Below are 18,043 nucleotides of genomic sequence, written 5' to 3'. Positions count from 1 at the left end.
AGTGAAAATAGTTGCAACCAGAACCTCGAACAACGACGTTTAGCCAGCACACTAATAAAGTATTATTTTTTATTTTTAGTACCTTTTTTGAGAGAGGAGGGGAAAACTTCAAATTTTATTATTCAGGAAATACTCTATTTCTACCCCTCCCTTTCTTTCTCATCTCTTTTGACTCTCTATGTCTATTTTAATTTGGCTCTTAATTTCTAGTGTTTAGAGAAGCAGAGCTTTAATTCCATCTTTTATTTTCGAATTCCTGTAAGATGAGAATCAAAACTAAATCCTCTCACTTCCAAGCGAAGTGGAATTTGGCATTTGAAGTCGGAATTTTGGTTCAAGTAATGGCACTTAGCAAAGATAATGGCTTGTGTAATCGTATTGGAAAGTTTCAAAAGTCTCTCGTGAAGAGTCTCACTTTGGCACTTCTCAAATAAGATGCACACTACAAAATTTAAACTCAAAAAACAAAAGCTACTAGTATTAAATTCAAACAGTATCCTATTATATCATCCATTACAAACTTGAAAGTCTTAACATCTTTGCTTAGTCCTCAACTACGCTCTCACCGGAGGGAGGGTCATCGTTAATCAGCAAGATGGTCACAACTCTCGACAGCCCTTGGACTACAAGGGGCCAATATGCTTCAGCAATATCGTCATGATTTAGAATGGAATCTGGATAATTTGACAAATTAACCCTGTATTCTGGTCTATAACAACGAGATTCACCAAATGAGCCACATTTAACATCAAATCACCTGCATCCTCGCAACGATGGATGTCAAATGTTCCCATGGGCTCTATATCTCCATTTGGGTTAGCCATGGAAACTGGTATGAATTTGGGGAGAAACAAGTCTCTAGCTTCAACAGAGATTATAAATCCGGCTAGGTTAATCCAGGGAGGATTTTGAACATTCTGCAAGCCTTGGAGATCCACTCTTTGTTGTTCATTGCTGGCTTGGAGAACGTACGTGACACCATATCCTCCATCTGGGAGATCAATGTTGGGAAGCGGGTGGAGGGACAACTCATTAAGCACAAGCTGGTGCAATGTACCAGCATTAGGCTATCCTAGTGGATCAACGTGAGATACAGCAACGTTCAAATTATACGTGATCTTTCAGATTTCTACATGACCACCGCCATCATCGTCATTGTTGTCATCTCCAACGTCACCTTCAACTTCATCGTTTGCTTCCGATCCGTCGTCATCATTGTCTATGACAACGCCTTCATCACCACCAAGGTTTGCATCAGCATCCTTTGCCAAACCAGCATCCATATCCACTGCGGCAGCTGCACCACCAAGGGTTGATGCAAACCTTGGTGGTGCAGCTGCCGCAGTGGATATGGATGCTGGTTTGGCAGAGGATGCTGATGCAAACCTTGGTGGTGATGAAGGCGTTGTCATAGACAATGATGACGACGGATTAAAAGCAGACGATGAAGTTGAAGGTGACGTTGGAAACGACAACAATGACGATGATGGTGGTGCACACGTACAAATCCAAAGGATCACATACGATTTGAAGGTTCCTGTGTCTCGCGTTGATCCACTCGGACAACCTAATGCTGGTGTATTGCACCAGCTTGTGCTTAATGAGTTGTCCCTCCACCCGCTTCCTGACATTGATGTCCTTGATGGAAGATATGGTGTCACGTACGTTCTCCAAGCTGGCAATGAACAACGAAGAGTGGATCTCCAAGGCTTGCAGAATGTTCAAAAGCCGGATTATTGTCTCTGTTGAAGCTAGAGACTTGTTTCTCCCCAAATTCATACCAATTTCCATGGATACCCCAAATGGAGATGCACAACCCATGAGAACATTTGACATCCGTCGTTGCGAGGATACAGCTGATTTGATGTTAGATGTGGCTTATTTGGTGAATCCCGTTGTTATACGCTACAACACAGAATACAGGGTTAATTTGCCAAATTATACAGATTACAATCAATCTTTCTGGAACTTGATTAAATAAAAAAATAGCAATCCTATATCCATAATAGCATACAAATCAAGACAATTAAAGCAAAAGAGAGAATTTGCAAATAGCATACAAATCAAGACAATTAAAGCAAAAGAGAGAATTTGCAACTAACTTCCTCATGTTCTCGCTCATGCTAGGACTGGTAGACAAAGCCTTCTCCCGCAATCACATGCATGGAGGCCCAAATTAGAACAACGTATCCACTGAAAGCTTTGGAAGTAAATATGATAATTATGACGCAAATATAATGAAGCGAGATATTCCTACCATCTTGTATGGTCTCTGATTCCAAGGGTCTAAATGCACAAACGCGTTTCTCGTTATGTCCACAGAGGCCCTTTTCCTTCTTTTCTCTAGCAAACTTCTGAAAATATATTAAAAGCGTATGTGAAAACTGAAGCATCTTGTTCCAATGTAGCAATAAAAATTAAGACAATTGGGGCACAAAGTCATTGGCAACAAACTTCTCTTGAATCTCAGGAATGTCACTCTTTTCAGCAGCTTTCTTAACAATCATCTGCACAAAGGCACAACGGCACGAATCAGACTAGAGCACATGCCAGTGACTAGGAAGAAAACATATCTGATTCGCTGAAACTCTTACCGGTATCGGATCTGGATTGTTCTGTTCTGCTTGCATGCTTTCTGAATATTTTAGACCAAAAACATCAGAAAAAGACAGATGAGAAGATAAACATGGCTGAGCATCATCATTTACAAAATACACCATACGATCACTATGCTATCTGAATCTATAAAATTTGGAATTATTCCTTAGTGAGACCCATCTACCAAGACGAAATACTAAAATAGGCACATGGGTATTGCACAAGCAATACAATTACCCGGAAAGTTAAAAAAACATACCTAGATGGTTTTCTTGCTTATAAGAACTTTCGCCCAAGTCAAAACTCCCACCACGGCTGTCCTCTGCAAAATTTCAAACAATAAACATCACAACTGCACAAACTAACTAACGACTTAAATCGCAAGTATAGAAATAAAATTTCTTCCAAAATAAAGCGTCAAAAACATCAACCCCACATTTGTGAAACTTTTAACTAACAATTAAACTATAGAGGCCATCTTATCTCAAAGAAGAAAATTTAGCAACACACCATTTATGTAACTTTTTTCTCCACTGTAGGTCACATAAAGAAAGCCATCTTCATCCTTGTTTTCCTCATGGATGGCAGACATCAAGGCACCTGTACCATTGGACAAACTATTTACAATTACAACTCCAGGAACAAAAAATTATGCTTGAAGCCAAAATGAGTTGCAACTCACTGTTGGGAGGCTTAGTGTTCTTGAAAAAGACAAATATAGGTTTTTTAGAGCGCATGTGCCCCCGAAGAAAATGAACAAATTCCCTAAGAGGGGTACCATCATAGACATGACATCTGCAGTCAGAAAAAAATAAAATAAAATAAAATAAAACCACATGAGACCACCTCATTTAAGACAATCTAAAAAGAATTAAATGAAAAAGATAAAACCAAGCTACAAGTACAAATGATCTTGAGAGTTTGTGTCTGTACTTTGTAGTAACAAGTAGGTTTTCTTATATACTGATATGCTTATGAAAATTACTGGGTAGGAAGGCTTCCATACTTGGGTAACCAATCCAGGCAAACCATTACAACCAGAACCAGCCCTCGAACTTCCACTAAAGTACCCGACTCAATTATTTTGAAAATGTTAACAATCCATGAACAATACACATGACCAAAACCTCGGGTCCAGATAGATTACTTACACACATTAACAAGCTCATCCTACACAACAAGAACAAAACAAGTGTTGGGCTTTTTCACATATCTCATTTCTTTTTCTTTCCTATTTCCTGACAGATTTCAGATAGTAATCAAAAGCATAAATGAAAAGGGAACAATCCTAATTTATTACAGCAATGCAAATCAACTAACCTCCTCATGTCAACGTCAGGAACGTCACTCCTTGCATCCTTCTTCAAAATCACCTGCAAGGAAACTCAAATTAGAATAGAGTGCATTCACCAAATGGATTGCTAGTAAAATGTTTGATGCTTTGGATTGTTACCGGTATATAATCTGGACGCATCTCCCTTAATTTCACAGCATCTAAGCTAGCAAGGTGCTTGAATCTTTTCATTGGATCCCTGAACATATATCAAAGGCATAAATGAAAATTGCATTGTTGAAATACAATTCAAACCTAATGTTCATGGCAGGATTCACTATTCCTGGAGCCTTCTACATAATCACATGCAAGGAGACACAAATTAGATTACAGTGTACACTGAGTGTGTAAAACACAAACTTATTGATTCAGTGAAACCCTATGATGCACGGATACTTCTGTTTGGTCCCGTATCCCGTATCCGATACTTGATCGGATACGATACTTGCCCGATACTCTTGGATACTCGTCCGACACGTATCCTGGTTGATGGACACGAATTTGACATAATGGATATGCGTATCCTACATTTAGGATACACGTATCCTGCTTTTAAAATACATTTACACTTTCAAAAAAAGGTAATGAGGAGGAGAAAATTAATAAGAGACATCTATAATTGAAAGTTGCTAAATACAAAGAGCTTCCCTCTAATTAAAACCATGAATACAATTCTCACACTTATTCTACTGTATAAAGAGGATTAGATTTTGAACTTTCCTTCTCTAACAACTCAAATGTACTTAAATTTGAATGATGAATTATGTTTTAAAATGTATATTTTTGTTGCTATATAGATTTTTATTTGCCGTATCCATAGCGTATCGTATCTTAATTTTTAGAGATTTTCTGTATCGCCGTGTCGTGTCGTATCGTATCGCCGTATCCGTATCCGTATCCATGCTTCATAGGTGAAACCCTTACCAAATTCCTATCATTCCATGGGTCCAAAAAATAAATGGGCTTTGTAAGGGCTTGCATACTGTTTTCCTCTTTCCATGTGACGAATTTCTGGACATATATAACAAACATAATAAAACATTGAAAATCTTGTCCCATTGTAGCGATACAAATGAAGAAAATTATAACACAAGGGTATTGCAACGAACTTTTTCTCTTCCAAGTCTGGAATGGCACTCCTTGCAGTAGCATTCTCCTTCAACACCTGCATTAGCCACCTCCCAATGTCTAGGGAGTGAATATATGAATATAATTAATTAAGTGATATTCTTACAGCTAACATATTTCTATTGCTCTCTTATACTTGATTAGTTTCTAAAATATTCTAGTCCAAAAACATAAAAAGAAAACAGATATTAGAAAGCAATCAAGACCTAAAGTATTAGCCAAGGGTGCTGTTATTGGCTCTCCACAAAAATTCATCTTGCACTCCTCGTGTAGAAAAAATGACAAATCTTTACTGAAAGAGGAATGCAGGATGACCATTTTGGAGTGCCAATAACAACCCTCATAACCAATTTCCAAAATAAACCATAATTACCGTCAACCTTTCCACCAATGAAATTGTAAAATCAACCATAAGAAACCACATAGGCCTTCGACAAGGACAAAATACCAAAATTGCATAAACTGTTAACCAGAAAAGAGAAGAAAAAAAATCAACAAACCTTGAGGATTTTCAAAACTCCTACTACCGCTGTTCTCTGCAAATTTCAAATGACAAAACATAAAAACTTATCTTAATCAGAGATTAAAAAACAGCTTTAAATACAATCATGGCACAAAACTCTCTTCCCACGATAAAGTATAATCACAGTCAACCCTTCATCGATAAAAGTTATAATAACTTTTTGAATTACAGAAAACCATCTTCTCAAAAAGAAGAGAAATGACTACACACACCGTTTATGTTTTAGCATGAAGAAAAAAAACAGAAATATTTAGACTTGGCCAAATAAAAGGTTGTTATTTTAAAACCTCCATAGTTTGACCATCAAGCGGAAAAATTTGGATACAAAAATTAACACTAATTAGAAGCATAAAAGTCCCACTTTCTGTTTACTATTACTATTTTTTTAAAACAGCCCCAACCCCAAAAGAGCCAAAGCTCAGTAATTCTGGTTGAAAAATCAAACATCCAAAAATCATCACTGAATCTTAGAACAACCCAAAAAGGCACATGGCCATTGCCAAACTATAGTATCGCTCCCCCCCCCCCTCCCAAAAAAAAAAAAAAAAACACACATGGGCCACAACAAAAATAAAACGAACAAACCCACCCAAAAATTAATTAACTAGCGACATCAAACACAAGTATGACAAGAAAACATTAATGTTGAACTATTTCACAGAGAAACAGAACGCCAAAAACTTAAAGGGAATCAATAAAGGTTTGGTAATTGAAGAATTGATTGTTGAGAATTGAAAAACAACAGAGGGTCAAAATTCAATCAAATGGGGAAAGAATTCTTCAGCACAAATCATAAAAGATGATCACGTTCTTAAGGGTTTAATATCGGGGAACAAACCTGTTTTTGGGCTATTCCTGACTAAAAAATTCCAACAAGAAGCCTGCACTGTATTTTAATGTTTCTCAATTTCTCTCTTATTTCTCATATTACCAGTCTCATACTTCTTACCAAACTTATAAATATGCAAAAGAACAGTGTACTAAGTCACCATGGAAGTCAAATCAAGAATCCAAAACCTACAATTAAAGAACAAGAACAACACGGCAAATTTATCATAAATGAGCACCAAAGCATACAACCATTTAGGGTAGCAAGAAAAACAAAGAAAGTTCAATGTATTGAACAACTAAAAATTTTAAGTCACATTAACCTCGTTCAGCCTCACATCCATAAGATCAAAACTGAGGGTCCACTTTCCTTTAAGAAAGAACAAACTGTCCGAAATATCCATTTAAAGAAGGAATTTTGTTACTGTCTATATTTCTGACCCATCAAATTGAAGATTGAAAAAGCAAAATAAAAAGAGATGGATCGGATGAGTCAAAAAACTGGTCACCAAATATATAACAAGTTAGAGATACAATGTGTGCTCCAAATGTACCACATTTTATTACTTTTCAACTATTTTCTGCCATACCATACGCAAAACTGAATAGCAGGACATTCATGTTTAATCCAAAGAGATGGACTTTGTTACTACAGCTAACAAATCACGCGTTGAAATCGTGAAATCAGGCATGTAATTAAAATTGACTCAGGTAACAGCAAATTTCAAGCCTAAACCGAAACTTCAGAATCCGGAAAATTTCAAACCGGAACTTATAAATGTTTATAACATGCATTCCTTTTTCAACTAACACAGACCCCAAGTTTTCTTTTTCAGTGTCACGGTTACCCTCAGAAATTGTGGTTGTATTACAGAACTTTGCTCTCACGGTAAAAAATTAAGGGTTTTCTTTATCAATCTGTTAGGGTTACTAATTAGGGGTGTTTGCCAATTGAAAATGAAAAACCCAATTTTCAGGGTTTTCTATAAATAAATAAATAAAAACTTGGGATTTCTCTGAACTGACGAAGAAAACCCAAAGTTTTTAGGGTTCCTGAAAATTGGAAAAGAAACCCACAATTTTCAAACACTACCCCTAATATTTAAAGAGAAAATTAGGGTTCCTGTCAATAGAAAACAAAAAGGCTACAAGTTTTATGGTTCCTTGAAAATTAAAAGCCCTAAATTTTATCATTAGACTCAGACAGACGACAGATTCATAGAACGAACACCAGCTTCTAACATTACCAACGAATCCATGATATCAAAACACAAAAAGAAAACGGTGAAAATCGTGAATGATGATACCTTTACCGGCAGCCATCGACGAATCCATGACGACCCCAACTTTCACACAACGTTCTCTTTGATTCGGTTTGTTGCAACAAGAACCCCAAACGGTCACGTTATAGCCAACACACTAAAAGAGCAACTCCAGCGGGATGAATTGCTGGAGGGACAGTGGGTGGAACAGGGCCGGATTGCCCGAGGGAGCAAGGCCAGCTTTGGCTGGCGAGGGAGCTGGAGCAAGCCCGAGCGCCAGGCCCGTGCATTGGTGCCGGCCCTTGAGCCCGAGATGGGTCTGACGTCAGCTTACGTCAGACGCCTTTATTAATTTTTTTTCTGTCAAGCGCGCGTTAGGAGACACAAAATCAGAAAACCGGCCCGCGGCTCAGATTTTTTTTTTACCGTTGGGGAGCCACGTGGCTTCCCCACGGTCGTTGGATTTCAATGGATATAAATTGTGAACCGTTTGATTTCCAACGGTAAAAAAAATAAAAAAACTTCATTTAATATCAGCAGTTAGATCTGAGATCAACGGTCCACGTTATTAGACTTTAAAATTAAAAAAAAAAAGTTAAAAAATCAGAAATGTTACCGTTGTGCCACGTGGCACAATCTAGAGTGTTGGAATTCAAATCGGTTTAAATCCAAACAGTATAGATTAATTAGGTGAATTAAAAAAAATTTAAAATGTAAAAAATTATTAAAAATCCGAAAAAAAATTTGAAAAATTAAAAAAAAATTTGATTTTACTTTTCTATAAATACCTTCTCATTATCTTCTACCTTACACCACAATTTCATATCTTCTCAAAGTTTCAATCCAATTTCATATATTGTCAAGTTTGAATCCAATTTCATAGTTTTATATATTTACTTTTCTATAAATTCAAACTCAAGTTTGAATTCAATTTCATAGTTTTATATATTTACTTTTCTATAAATTCAACATATATTGTCAAGTTTGAATTCAATTTCATACTCATGGTTGCAAACAGCGCCCATGTGAACAAATGACGTTCCATTCTAAAACGGCGTCTAAAGTACGTATCAAGGAATGCACTTTTACAGACAAAATAATCGTCCAAGAGATACTCACCTCGTCGTTGCCTGTCTCTATCAATGTTTACAACACAGTTGGGCCTGCAGATCTGAGCCACAACTTGGATGACTCGACGGGGAATGTGAGGCTCTTGCCATTCTTGATTCGTCGTCTCTCCGTCTACGCTCCTCATCCTCTTCCCTTTGATTTTGGGCCGCCTGGCGTTTGAACATTCCTTCTGATTGGTTAAACAATTCTTCCTCTTGCTGATCGATTTCCCACATCATCCTTGAGGAAGAAGAAGATATTGTAAGAAGGAAGCAAAAACTATGAATAATAATAGAGATTTAGGTGAATAAGGAAGCAAAAACTATGAATAATGATATAGATCTTGAGAAAATTGGTGTGAGATTTCTGAGGATGGATGATGGATTATATGGAGGATTCATAAAGGATTAGGTTGTAGATAATGTCACGTGGCATGCTGTCATTCGTTAAAAATAAGGTGGAAATCTATCCTCAAAGATTGTAAACAGATTGTAACACATGGCGCGACATGATTGGTTAAAAATCTTATCAGAAATCCATCACCAATAATTGTCTTTTCGGATAATGACACGTGGTGCAACGAGAACGATTAAAAATCTTATCCGAAATTACGAATAAAATTATTTTATAAATAAAAAAAATACTAATATTTTATTGCTATATTCTTTTCGATTAATGACATGTGGCGCAACAAGAACGATTAAAAATCTTATCCGAAATTACAAATAAAATTATTTTATATTATTTTATAAATAAAAAAAATATTAATATTTTATTGCCAATTATTAGGGCTATTGAGTACAAGGGTGGAGATGCAAAAAGTCATTACTGTTTATTAAGGGTAGTTACTGTTCAATGGATGGATAGCATAATGGATTGTCCTAGGGACAATGGGCCACGCTGGAACTGCTATAATGAAATGTTTATTTGTTTTTTTTTTTTGACTTTTATTTGAGAGAGAGTGAGGGAGAGGCTCCAATTTTATTATTTAGGGAAAACTCTATTTCTACCCGGAAAAGATCCTCTTTGAATTCTCTTTGTGGGAATTCGAAGGATCAATAAATCATGTCCGTTTATCGTACATTATGCGGTCAGTAATTATTTAAAATTTAAAATTTAAAATTGAATATAAATAGTACCTAACAAAAATTGATCGCATGATGAACGGAAATGATCAATTGATCCCCGAATCCCCACAAAGAGGATATGGAGAGGATCCTTTTCCTTTCTATCCCTATCTCTTTCTATAATGGAAAACCAATGCACTTCCATGTATCAAAAACACAACTTGAAAAATAAGGTTATTCGGAAGTGTTTTTAAAATAGTTGAAAGTATTTTTTTGTTAAATTGATTTCATGTTCCAAAAACATAAGTGTTTTTTGAAAGAAGCATTAGATTTGTGTTTCTTATAAGAAGCGCTTAGAGTGTTTTTCTATGATCCACCTGAATTTTACTAAGAATTAATTCAAAAATATTTTTACTAAAAACTTTTTCAGCCATTTTAAAAGTACTATCAAAAGAGCAATAAATTGTTTATTAGTTGGTTGTTTGGTCCAAGTAATTGCCATTATCTGTAAATTGGAAATACTTGAAATTATATTATAATTTTTTTTTATATTGGGATAAACTCAATCCTTGGACAGTGAAACAACAAAAAAAAGAGACCTCACAAAACGTTATTATTCATGAAATTATAAGAGTTTGTTTGATATCCTACTTAAATCTAACTTTTTAAACTCAAAAATAATTTTCAAGTTTTAGGCTTTAAAAATTTGTTTGGTATGAGTGTTTTAAAAAACTGAACTTAAGACTAACTAAAAAGTATAGTTTATTATCTAAAAACATAAAAAATGAGTTTTTAGAGTTTTTAAACTTAAACTCACTCATTTCTTTTCTCTCCCTCCCCCCTCTCACTCCAAATCTATCTCTCTCTCTCTCTCTCTCTTTTTTTATATCTTTTTCGTCTCTTATCCAATTCGCTATTCTTTCTCTCTCCTTTTTTTTTATAATTTTTATAATTTTTTATATCTTTTTCGTCTCTTCTCCAATTCGCTATCTTCATTATTTCGTTATTTCTCTCACTCATTTTCCTCTCTATCTCGTCCAATCCTCCCTCTTCTTTCTCTTTCCTTCATTTATCTCTTACTTTCTTTCCTCCTCTCTTTTCTTTCTCCCTCTCCTACGACTCTATTTTTTTAGATCTATTTGTCTAGTTTGAGTCGTACAATTTAAAATTTTTAAATCGCAAACCAATCAAGTTTTTGAGTTTTAAAGAAAATTGTTTTCAAGAAATGTTTTTAAGAAATGTTTTGAGAAATGATAAAAAATTTCAAATACGATATCAAACAGGCCCTTAATGATAGTTCTAGCCATCGCTCTCCTAGGGTTTACGAGAAAACCTAGAGGGCCTTTTTTTTCTTAGTTAGAATTATTAACTTGGCTAAACTGACCACTTAAAAGCCAAGTGCTCTTTTACCCCTAGGTTGGACATAACCTAATAGGCAAGCTAGGCAGAGTCGTTTATTTAGTCTTACAACGCACTCACTCTTTTTCAAAGATTTAAATATTTAATTTTACTTTAAAATTTCAATTTTCCAACTTTTTATAGATCTTCTCTAATGTTAGAAATGTTCCAAGTTCTAATTTTTTCTCTCTTTATCATAAAAATAAAATTTTTGAAAAAAAATTATAACAACAAAGCTCTTAGCCCAAGTGATTAGGATAATCTGCACCCAAGATCTTAAATATCATCCTACATCTTCAAATTTCAATAATAAAAATTAGAGATAAGACCCACCAACACATGTATCTCTATTAAATAAATGATACAAATAATAGTAAAAATATATGGTAAGAATATCATTCTTGATAAAAATAAATAACCATTCCAATTCTGACAAATTTAGAGCATCGCTGGAAGTCAACCAATTGCAAGGGCAATTGGATTGAACTGCCTTTGGCCCAAAAAAAATCAACTTCACCAAGGAAAAAATGGACGACAATTGCAAGAAAGGCATGTACTTTGGCAGTTGCCCTGTCAAAGTAAAAAATTGGCCAGTTCAACTGTGATGATTAATCTAAGTCTAAAAAATTCATAAATATCATAAAAATTATTAGGGTAAATTACATAGTAGTTCCTTATGTTTGAGGTGTATTACAACCCCATACAACATCTTTAAAACATTTCACTTTCATACCTCAAATACTATTTTATTTCAAAATAATACATCCGTTACATTTTCTATCCATTGATCGGTTAAGTTAAGTGCTGATGTGGCTACTACCTATGTGCGACGAGGCAAAATTTTTTTTTTTATTAAAAAAAAAAAACCTGAATCTTCTTAAAAAAAAAAAAAAAAAACCTGAAAAACGCAGAACCCACTCCACCTTCCCCGCAACCCCTCCCCACCCCTCTTCTCCCTCCTGAGTCTCCCAACCCACATCTTCTACATCAACCCACAACTTCTACAATCCACATACTCTAACCCATGAAAAACGCAGCCGCGACCTTCGAACCTCACAGGGTCGCAGCAATACCCAGCTTCGAACCTCACATGGCCGTAGCAAAACCCAGCTTCAAAACTGCAAAGTCACGAAAAAACCCAGATTTCAAACTCAGAAACTCTGCAATCTACAAGGCCACAGCTTCAAACCAAACGGAAAAATCGAAGCCCTAATTGAGAAATCGCATTGCAGGGGACTTAAAGGGTAAAGTAAGTAAGGAGATTTCAATCCCAAACCCAACAATTTCAAGAAGAAAAAAAAAATCTAGCAGACATAATTGAAATCCCCCGCGCAATACCAAGAGAAAAAACGAAGAAAAATTGAGGATTTTTTAAGCCCTAGAACAAGTAAAGACAGCGGCGATTGGGGAGAGGAACTACTGACATGTGCCGGAGAGCTGGTTTCCCTCTTTCGCTGCGGGTGTGGCTGCGACTGTGACCCTGTGAGTGTTTCCCTGTCTGGTAGGGAGTTGGAAATGGTATTTATACCTAGAAAGCTAAAAGGCTGATTGAGCCTTGGGCTCTGGTGATGAGGTAGAAGACGGGTTGGTTTTGGGTGTTTGGATTGCAGGGAAGGGAAGGGCACGGGGAAGAAGATGTGGGTTTTATTTTTAAATATTATTTTTTTGCCACGTGGCAGTGACGTCAGCACTTAACGGATCAATTGATGGAAAATGTAACGGATGTATTATTTTGAAATAAAATATTATTTAAGGTATGAAAGTGAAATATTTTAAAAATGTTGTATGTGATTGTAATAGACTTCAAACATAAGGGGCTACTATGTAATTTACCCACAAACTTATGAAGTTTACATTCTTAAATTCTTATAAAGTTTAACACACTTGCATTGCAAATTATACATTTATAATTGCCCAAAAATCTACGATGATATTAATATATAAGGATAAGACAAAGAAAACATTAATATATATATATATACACACACACATATTGCTTAAGGGGAGGGATTCCCAATTTTCTAAAAAAATGGGAACACGCTCCCACTGTTAGATTGGTTTTAATGAAATTATGTGGTTGATATTAAAACACAGGCCACATAATCTCAACCATACAATTTTATTAAAGTTAAATCCAACGGTGGTGAGTGTGTCCCTATATTTTTTTTAAAAATGGGATCCCTCCCGTTAAGCAATATATATATATTAGTAAATAGTAATGACCCTTGCCCTTCCTCATTCCAAACTAATGAATCTGCACAAGGACAATTACTACTTTAAGTGAGCGGTAAAAACAATTTCATTGCTATTGTCATCCAATTGCTATTGTCTTTTACCAACCGATGGAAATGCTCTTAAAAAAAAAAAGAAAATGATTCTGGCCAGATCATTTTTCTAGGAATCTTATGATCGTGATCGTTCATCGTATATCGTCAAAAGCGAATTTGAATCATATTATTGCTAATCCATTATGAAACTTAACATACTCTCTCGTCCTTTAGTATAGATACTATCGTATGTAAAAAAAATAAAAAAATAAAAAAACCTTTGTCCAAATATTATCAAGGAAAAAAAGAAAAAAGAAATAAACGAACCCAACAAAGCAAACGTTTCGTGTGCAGCGAGGCAAAGCAAAATTCACAGCGAAGCGTTTTTTTCGTATTTAAGCATGTAACACCTGTGCAGTTACTTTCGCGAAAGTAACGGAGTCCATAGTCAGAGTCGCCAAATCACGTCATCTTCTCGAACCAGCAGTCATGTTGCAGAGACCTCGACGCCGCTGCGAAGGCACTGCCATGGGCGCCATCGTCCTCGATCTCCGGCCCGGCCTCGGAATCGGACCCTTCACCATCGGTAATCGGCAGTTAGTTTCTGAATTTTATTTGTTAATCATCGAATTAATTCGAAATTTGTTCATTTCTTTAACCTAAGAGCAAGAATTACTTGTGGAAATTGAAATTTGAATTGAATTATTTGCGAGCGTTTCATTTGTGTAAATTAATTTTACCATATTTGTGAGTTATCTCAGCTGTTTGATATATGTGTGGTTAAATGTGAGTTGTTTTTTCTTGGGATTTTTAGAGTCAAGTAGTTGATGGTGTAGAGATTGGATATGAAAAATTGATTTGGCATGTGTAGGTTTTTTAAATAAATTCACTGGTGTTAGAACCGCAGCTCGGATTATTTTTGGAATTGAATCATGGATTGAAATGTTTGTTTCAGGAATGCCGATATGCCAAGCATTTGCTCAGATAGAGCAGGAGCCTAACATTTACGACGTTGTCCACGTGAAGTTTTACGACGAGGTTGGATCTGTTTGCTAAGTTGTGTATCATTATGGCCTGTGTAATCTATTGTAGAAGCACATTTTGTTGGGTTTCATTTTTTTTTCCCTAATATTAGGCGTATGCACATGTTTCGTGGGATGAAACAAATAGCTCAGTGATTCATAAAGTGCATGTACTGAAATACCGATAAGTTGTAATGACTGCTTATCACTGTTCTTCTCCCATGCAGGAGCCCCTGAAGTTGGATATTGTTATCAGCTTTCCAGATCATGGTTTTCATCTTCGTTTTGATCCTTGGTCACAGGTTCGTTTTTGCATACGTCTGATTTGTTCTCTTTCGTGCTCGTGCCTTTTTCTTTGCGTATCAAAAATTTGTTTTTACATATGTGGCGATCTTTTGTTTACTTTGATTCCTCATAAATATATGACCCGAGGGTGATGCAGCTATTAACTAATGGCCATGTACTGTGGCATGTGGTATTTACTCATCAATTAAAATTGTTACTATTTAAAGAAAATCCACAAATACTTGACCGGATTCTTTTATTTTAATGGTTGTAGTAGCTAATACCGTGTGTTAAAAGTTACCTTAATTGGTTGTCATACAAAATAAGAAAATGTCTGTGGGATGTTAGAGCGGTACGCCATGGGTAGTCCATGAAACACTGGCAGATAGCCATCCTCTTCAGCTATTTTTCTCTTTAGCGGGTTAATACGGCTATGCTTTTGATTCGTATATGTCTATTTTATTTAAAATGGCAGGTGAATTTGTACATGGATTGCTTTTACTGTTGGGTTGTAATATCTATAAATACCTCCTGATATGATATGGCTTGCTGATTTGAAATTTTGGTGCAGAGGCTACGTCTTGTTGAAATATTTGATATAAAACGGCTTCAAATGCGCTATGCTACTTCTTTGATTGGGTGAGTTACTTTACTTGAGGCTTTCTATTATATACAATGAGGCATACTATTGAATTTCGTCTCTACTTTCAGGGGACCATCTACATTAGCTACTTTTGTAGCTGTATATGCACTATTTGGGCCAACTTTCCCTGGAATTTATGACAAGGATAGAGGTGTCTACACTCTGTTTTACCCAGTATGTAAATTTAACTTGACTTTCATATTTCTTTAATTTTATCTACTTATGAATCATCTTACAAGCTGGAATCTGTTTGTGTGTCTACCAACCATGGCTACTGTAGGGGCTTTCCTTTTCTTTTCCAATTCCTAGCCAGTATACAGACTGCTGCCATAATAGAGAAGGTATTTTACTGACACTGTTTACTCAATTGCTTCTTGCTTCAAAAATTTTGCAAGCTCTAATTACTTGAATTTTTTTTTTCGGTTGTTTATGAAAGTGGAATTGCCATTGGAGTTTCCTGATGGAACCACACCAGTTACGTGCCGTGTCTCTATATATGATAGTTCTACAGATAAAAAAGTTGGTGTGGGGTCCCTAATGGATAAGGCATCTGCTCCTCCATTACCTGTTGGCAGCCTCTATATGGAAGAGGTGCACGTTAAGGTTTGACTTTTTTCTCCATCTTCCTGGCGTAATTTCAGTTAAACCATGGTTTGTTTTCTTCTATGAGCTTGAGGTGAATCATGGAGATTTTAAACCATGATTTGGAGAAGAATCAAATGCTTTGGCTTTGCGGCTTCCTTCATTTGTGGTTTACTATTGCCCCAGTGAGCAGTTTGACACTGGTGATTGTTGTTCTTGGATGTAATCCAATTCAGTTTTTATTTTATCCAGCTAGGGGAAGAATTGTACTTCAATGTTGGTGGCCAGAATATTCCTTTTGGAGCTTCACCTCAGGCAAGTTTTAATTTTGCTTTGTTTAAGCTCTAGTTAGTCTTTCTATTTGGCTGGCTAGTTCTGCCATTCTTTCGTTGTTCATCCTGTGTAATTCATGTTTTTTCTTTTTATTTACAGGATGTTTGGACTGAATTGGGTCGTCCGTGTGGCATACATCAGAAGCAGGTAACTCCCACTGTTATGCCTATGTAGTATGTTTTCTAAATGCATTTGTCTTCTTGTTGGTGATTGTTGATTCTCTGTGCTGTGTAGGTAGACCAAATGGTTATTCATTCTGGCTTGGACCCTCGTCCACGGACAACTCTCTGTGGCGATTACTTCTACAATTACTTTACACGTGGTTTGGATATTTTATTTGATGGCCAGGTATTAACTTATTTTCTGGTTAAATATACGTTCAAAATGTTTTGCATGGTAATATTTGTGCTTGGAAGTTCTCAGATCACTTTTCTTTTTGTTTGCCTCCAGACTCACAAAATCAAGAAGTTTGTTTTGCATACAAACTATCCTGGTCATGCAGATTTCAACTCTTACATAAAGTGCAATTTTGCCATCTTTGCATCTGACTGTAAGTCCCCCACTGATTCTTCTGAAGTTTCAAGTTGGATCTATTGACTTAGAAACCTGATAAACACATTAATCATCCCTTGCAGTAGGGGGGTCTTATCAGGATGTAAATTACTGCAAACATAGGATTACACCTAGCACAAAGTGGGAGCAAGTGAAGGTAAACTTTCTCTTGGCCGTTGTTTTTTAAACTGTTATATTTGTACTTTGTTTCATTGTTTTCCATGAGTAACGACTTTCTCATTGATAGCTTCTGTCGTCAGTGTATTCCTTTCACTGTATCTTGACCATGATTGGGGTCATGGTAGTAACAAAAGATTACTTTTTGTAGGAAATCCTTGGGGACTCTGGCCGAGCTGCTATCCAGACTCAAGGTTCTACAAGCAATCCGTTTGGATCTACTTTTGTATATGGTTATCAAAATGCTGCATTTGAGGTGAGATGATGATTGCTAATTCATCGTTGCTTATGTTTTCTATGGTTGTGCATGGGATTGCTAATAAATATTTTGTTGATTATCAACAGGTGATGAAGAATGGTTACATTGCAACCGTGACCCTTTTCCAGTCATCGTGATTCTGTTGCAAACAGGTACTCCTTTTAGTAGTATCATGTTTCCTTGCTCATTGGCAAACAAATGCATTGTTATATCCCATCTATGAGATGACCAAGGCTTGTTGAATTTTTTTCTGTCCATCGTTGAAATGCATCTCGTGGTTCGGTGTTTTGATTTTTTTTGCCGCAGTTGGATGATGGAACTTAATGGGGAAAGCCGTTTGGATTCATAATTGTACAGTTGTATAGATTAAGTTTGTACAGAATAATTCATACGGTAAAAACACGTAAATACTCTGCATCTTCTCTGTTACTGTTCAAATGGAAGTTTGTTCTGTAAGCCCCTGATGCATTATCCATGCCCAGATTGTATGACGATGTTCAGTCGATCGACGTGACGTTTACAGATTTCTCATAACTGAATCAGCCTTGTATCATTTGGGATGACAATATCAGTTTGTACACAATGAAAAGAGAATATGAAGGATTTCATTTGCAGGTGCCTATGAACTATGTAGTAATTGAGGAGCGTGGCAAATGGCGAATGGCAAGCCCCTTTG

The 18,043-nt window shown here is 36.0% G+C and overlaps 2 protein-coding genes and 1 long non-coding RNA gene across 13 annotated transcripts; 1 reads left to right on the top strand and 2 right to left on the bottom strand.

Annotated features, from left to right (window-relative positions):
- Positions 1-450: 450 nt before the first annotated feature.
- LOC126584820 (uncharacterized) lies at positions 451-9,119 on the bottom strand. 11 transcript variants are annotated; one of them, XM_050249202.1, is made up of 16 exons: positions 8,792-9,119; positions 7,718-8,032; positions 6,421-6,468; positions 5,560-5,595; positions 5,041-5,119; positions 4,856-4,942; positions 4,052-4,130; positions 3,919-3,971; positions 3,281-3,393; positions 3,109-3,198; positions 2,858-2,920; positions 2,595-2,635; positions 2,455-2,507; positions 2,258-2,354; positions 2,103-2,143; positions 451-674 (listed from the first exon to the last, which is right to left on the bottom strand). In XM_050249202.1, the coding sequence occupies exons 2-16, from the start codon at positions 7,743-7,745 to the stop codon at positions 656-658; spliced, it is 927 nt and encodes a 308-aa protein (XP_050105159.1). In that variant the 5' UTR covers positions 7,746-8,032; positions 8,792-9,119; the 3' UTR covers positions 451-655. The 11 variants fall into 11 exon arrangements, 10 of the variants coding, with proteins under 10 accessions (XP_050105159.1, XP_050105134.1, XP_050105180.1 ...); XM_050249177.1 differs by lacking the exon at positions 451-674 and adding an exon at positions 1,948-2,051 and having other exon boundaries at positions 2,098-2,143; XM_050249223.1 differs by lacking the exon at positions 451-674 and adding an exon at positions 1,948-2,051 and having other exon boundaries at positions 2,098-2,143; positions 6,421-6,463.
- A 2,736-nt stretch (positions 9,120-11,855) lies between these two features.
- Positions 11,856-12,864, bottom strand: LOC126610033 (uncharacterized). Its single transcript, XR_007618348.1, has 2 exons — positions 12,672-12,864; positions 11,856-12,365 (listed from the first exon to the last, which is right to left on the bottom strand). It is a non-coding gene; the product is annotated as an uncharacterized LOC126610033 (long non-coding RNA).
- A 982-nt stretch (positions 12,865-13,846) lies between these two features.
- On the top strand, positions 13,847-17,975 carry LOC126613652 (PHAF1 protein At3g51130-like). The gene is made up of 15 exons (XM_050281234.1): positions 13,847-14,100; positions 14,470-14,552; positions 14,764-14,838; positions 15,393-15,460; positions 15,533-15,638; positions 15,745-15,805; positions 15,901-16,067; positions 16,299-16,361; positions 16,479-16,526; positions 16,614-16,727; positions 16,830-16,929; positions 17,015-17,088; positions 17,260-17,364; positions 17,454-17,519; positions 17,674-17,975. The coding sequence occupies exons 1-14, from the start codon at positions 14,004-14,006 to the stop codon at positions 17,502-17,504; spliced, it is 1,212 nt and encodes a 403-aa protein (XP_050137191.1). The 5' UTR covers positions 13,847-14,003; the 3' UTR covers positions 17,505-17,519; positions 17,674-17,975.
- Positions 17,976-18,043: the final 68 nt, after the last annotated feature.

This window comes from Malus sylvestris, chromosome 2 (assembly GCF_916048215.2).
Source record: "Malus sylvestris chromosome 2, drMalSylv7.2, whole genome shotgun sequence".
Lineage (NCBI taxonomy): Eukaryota > Viridiplantae > Streptophyta > Magnoliopsida > Rosales > Rosaceae > Malus > Malus sylvestris.
The sequence above is the reverse complement of the archived record's forward strand: the minus strand, read 5'-3'. Positions and strand labels throughout refer to the sequence as shown.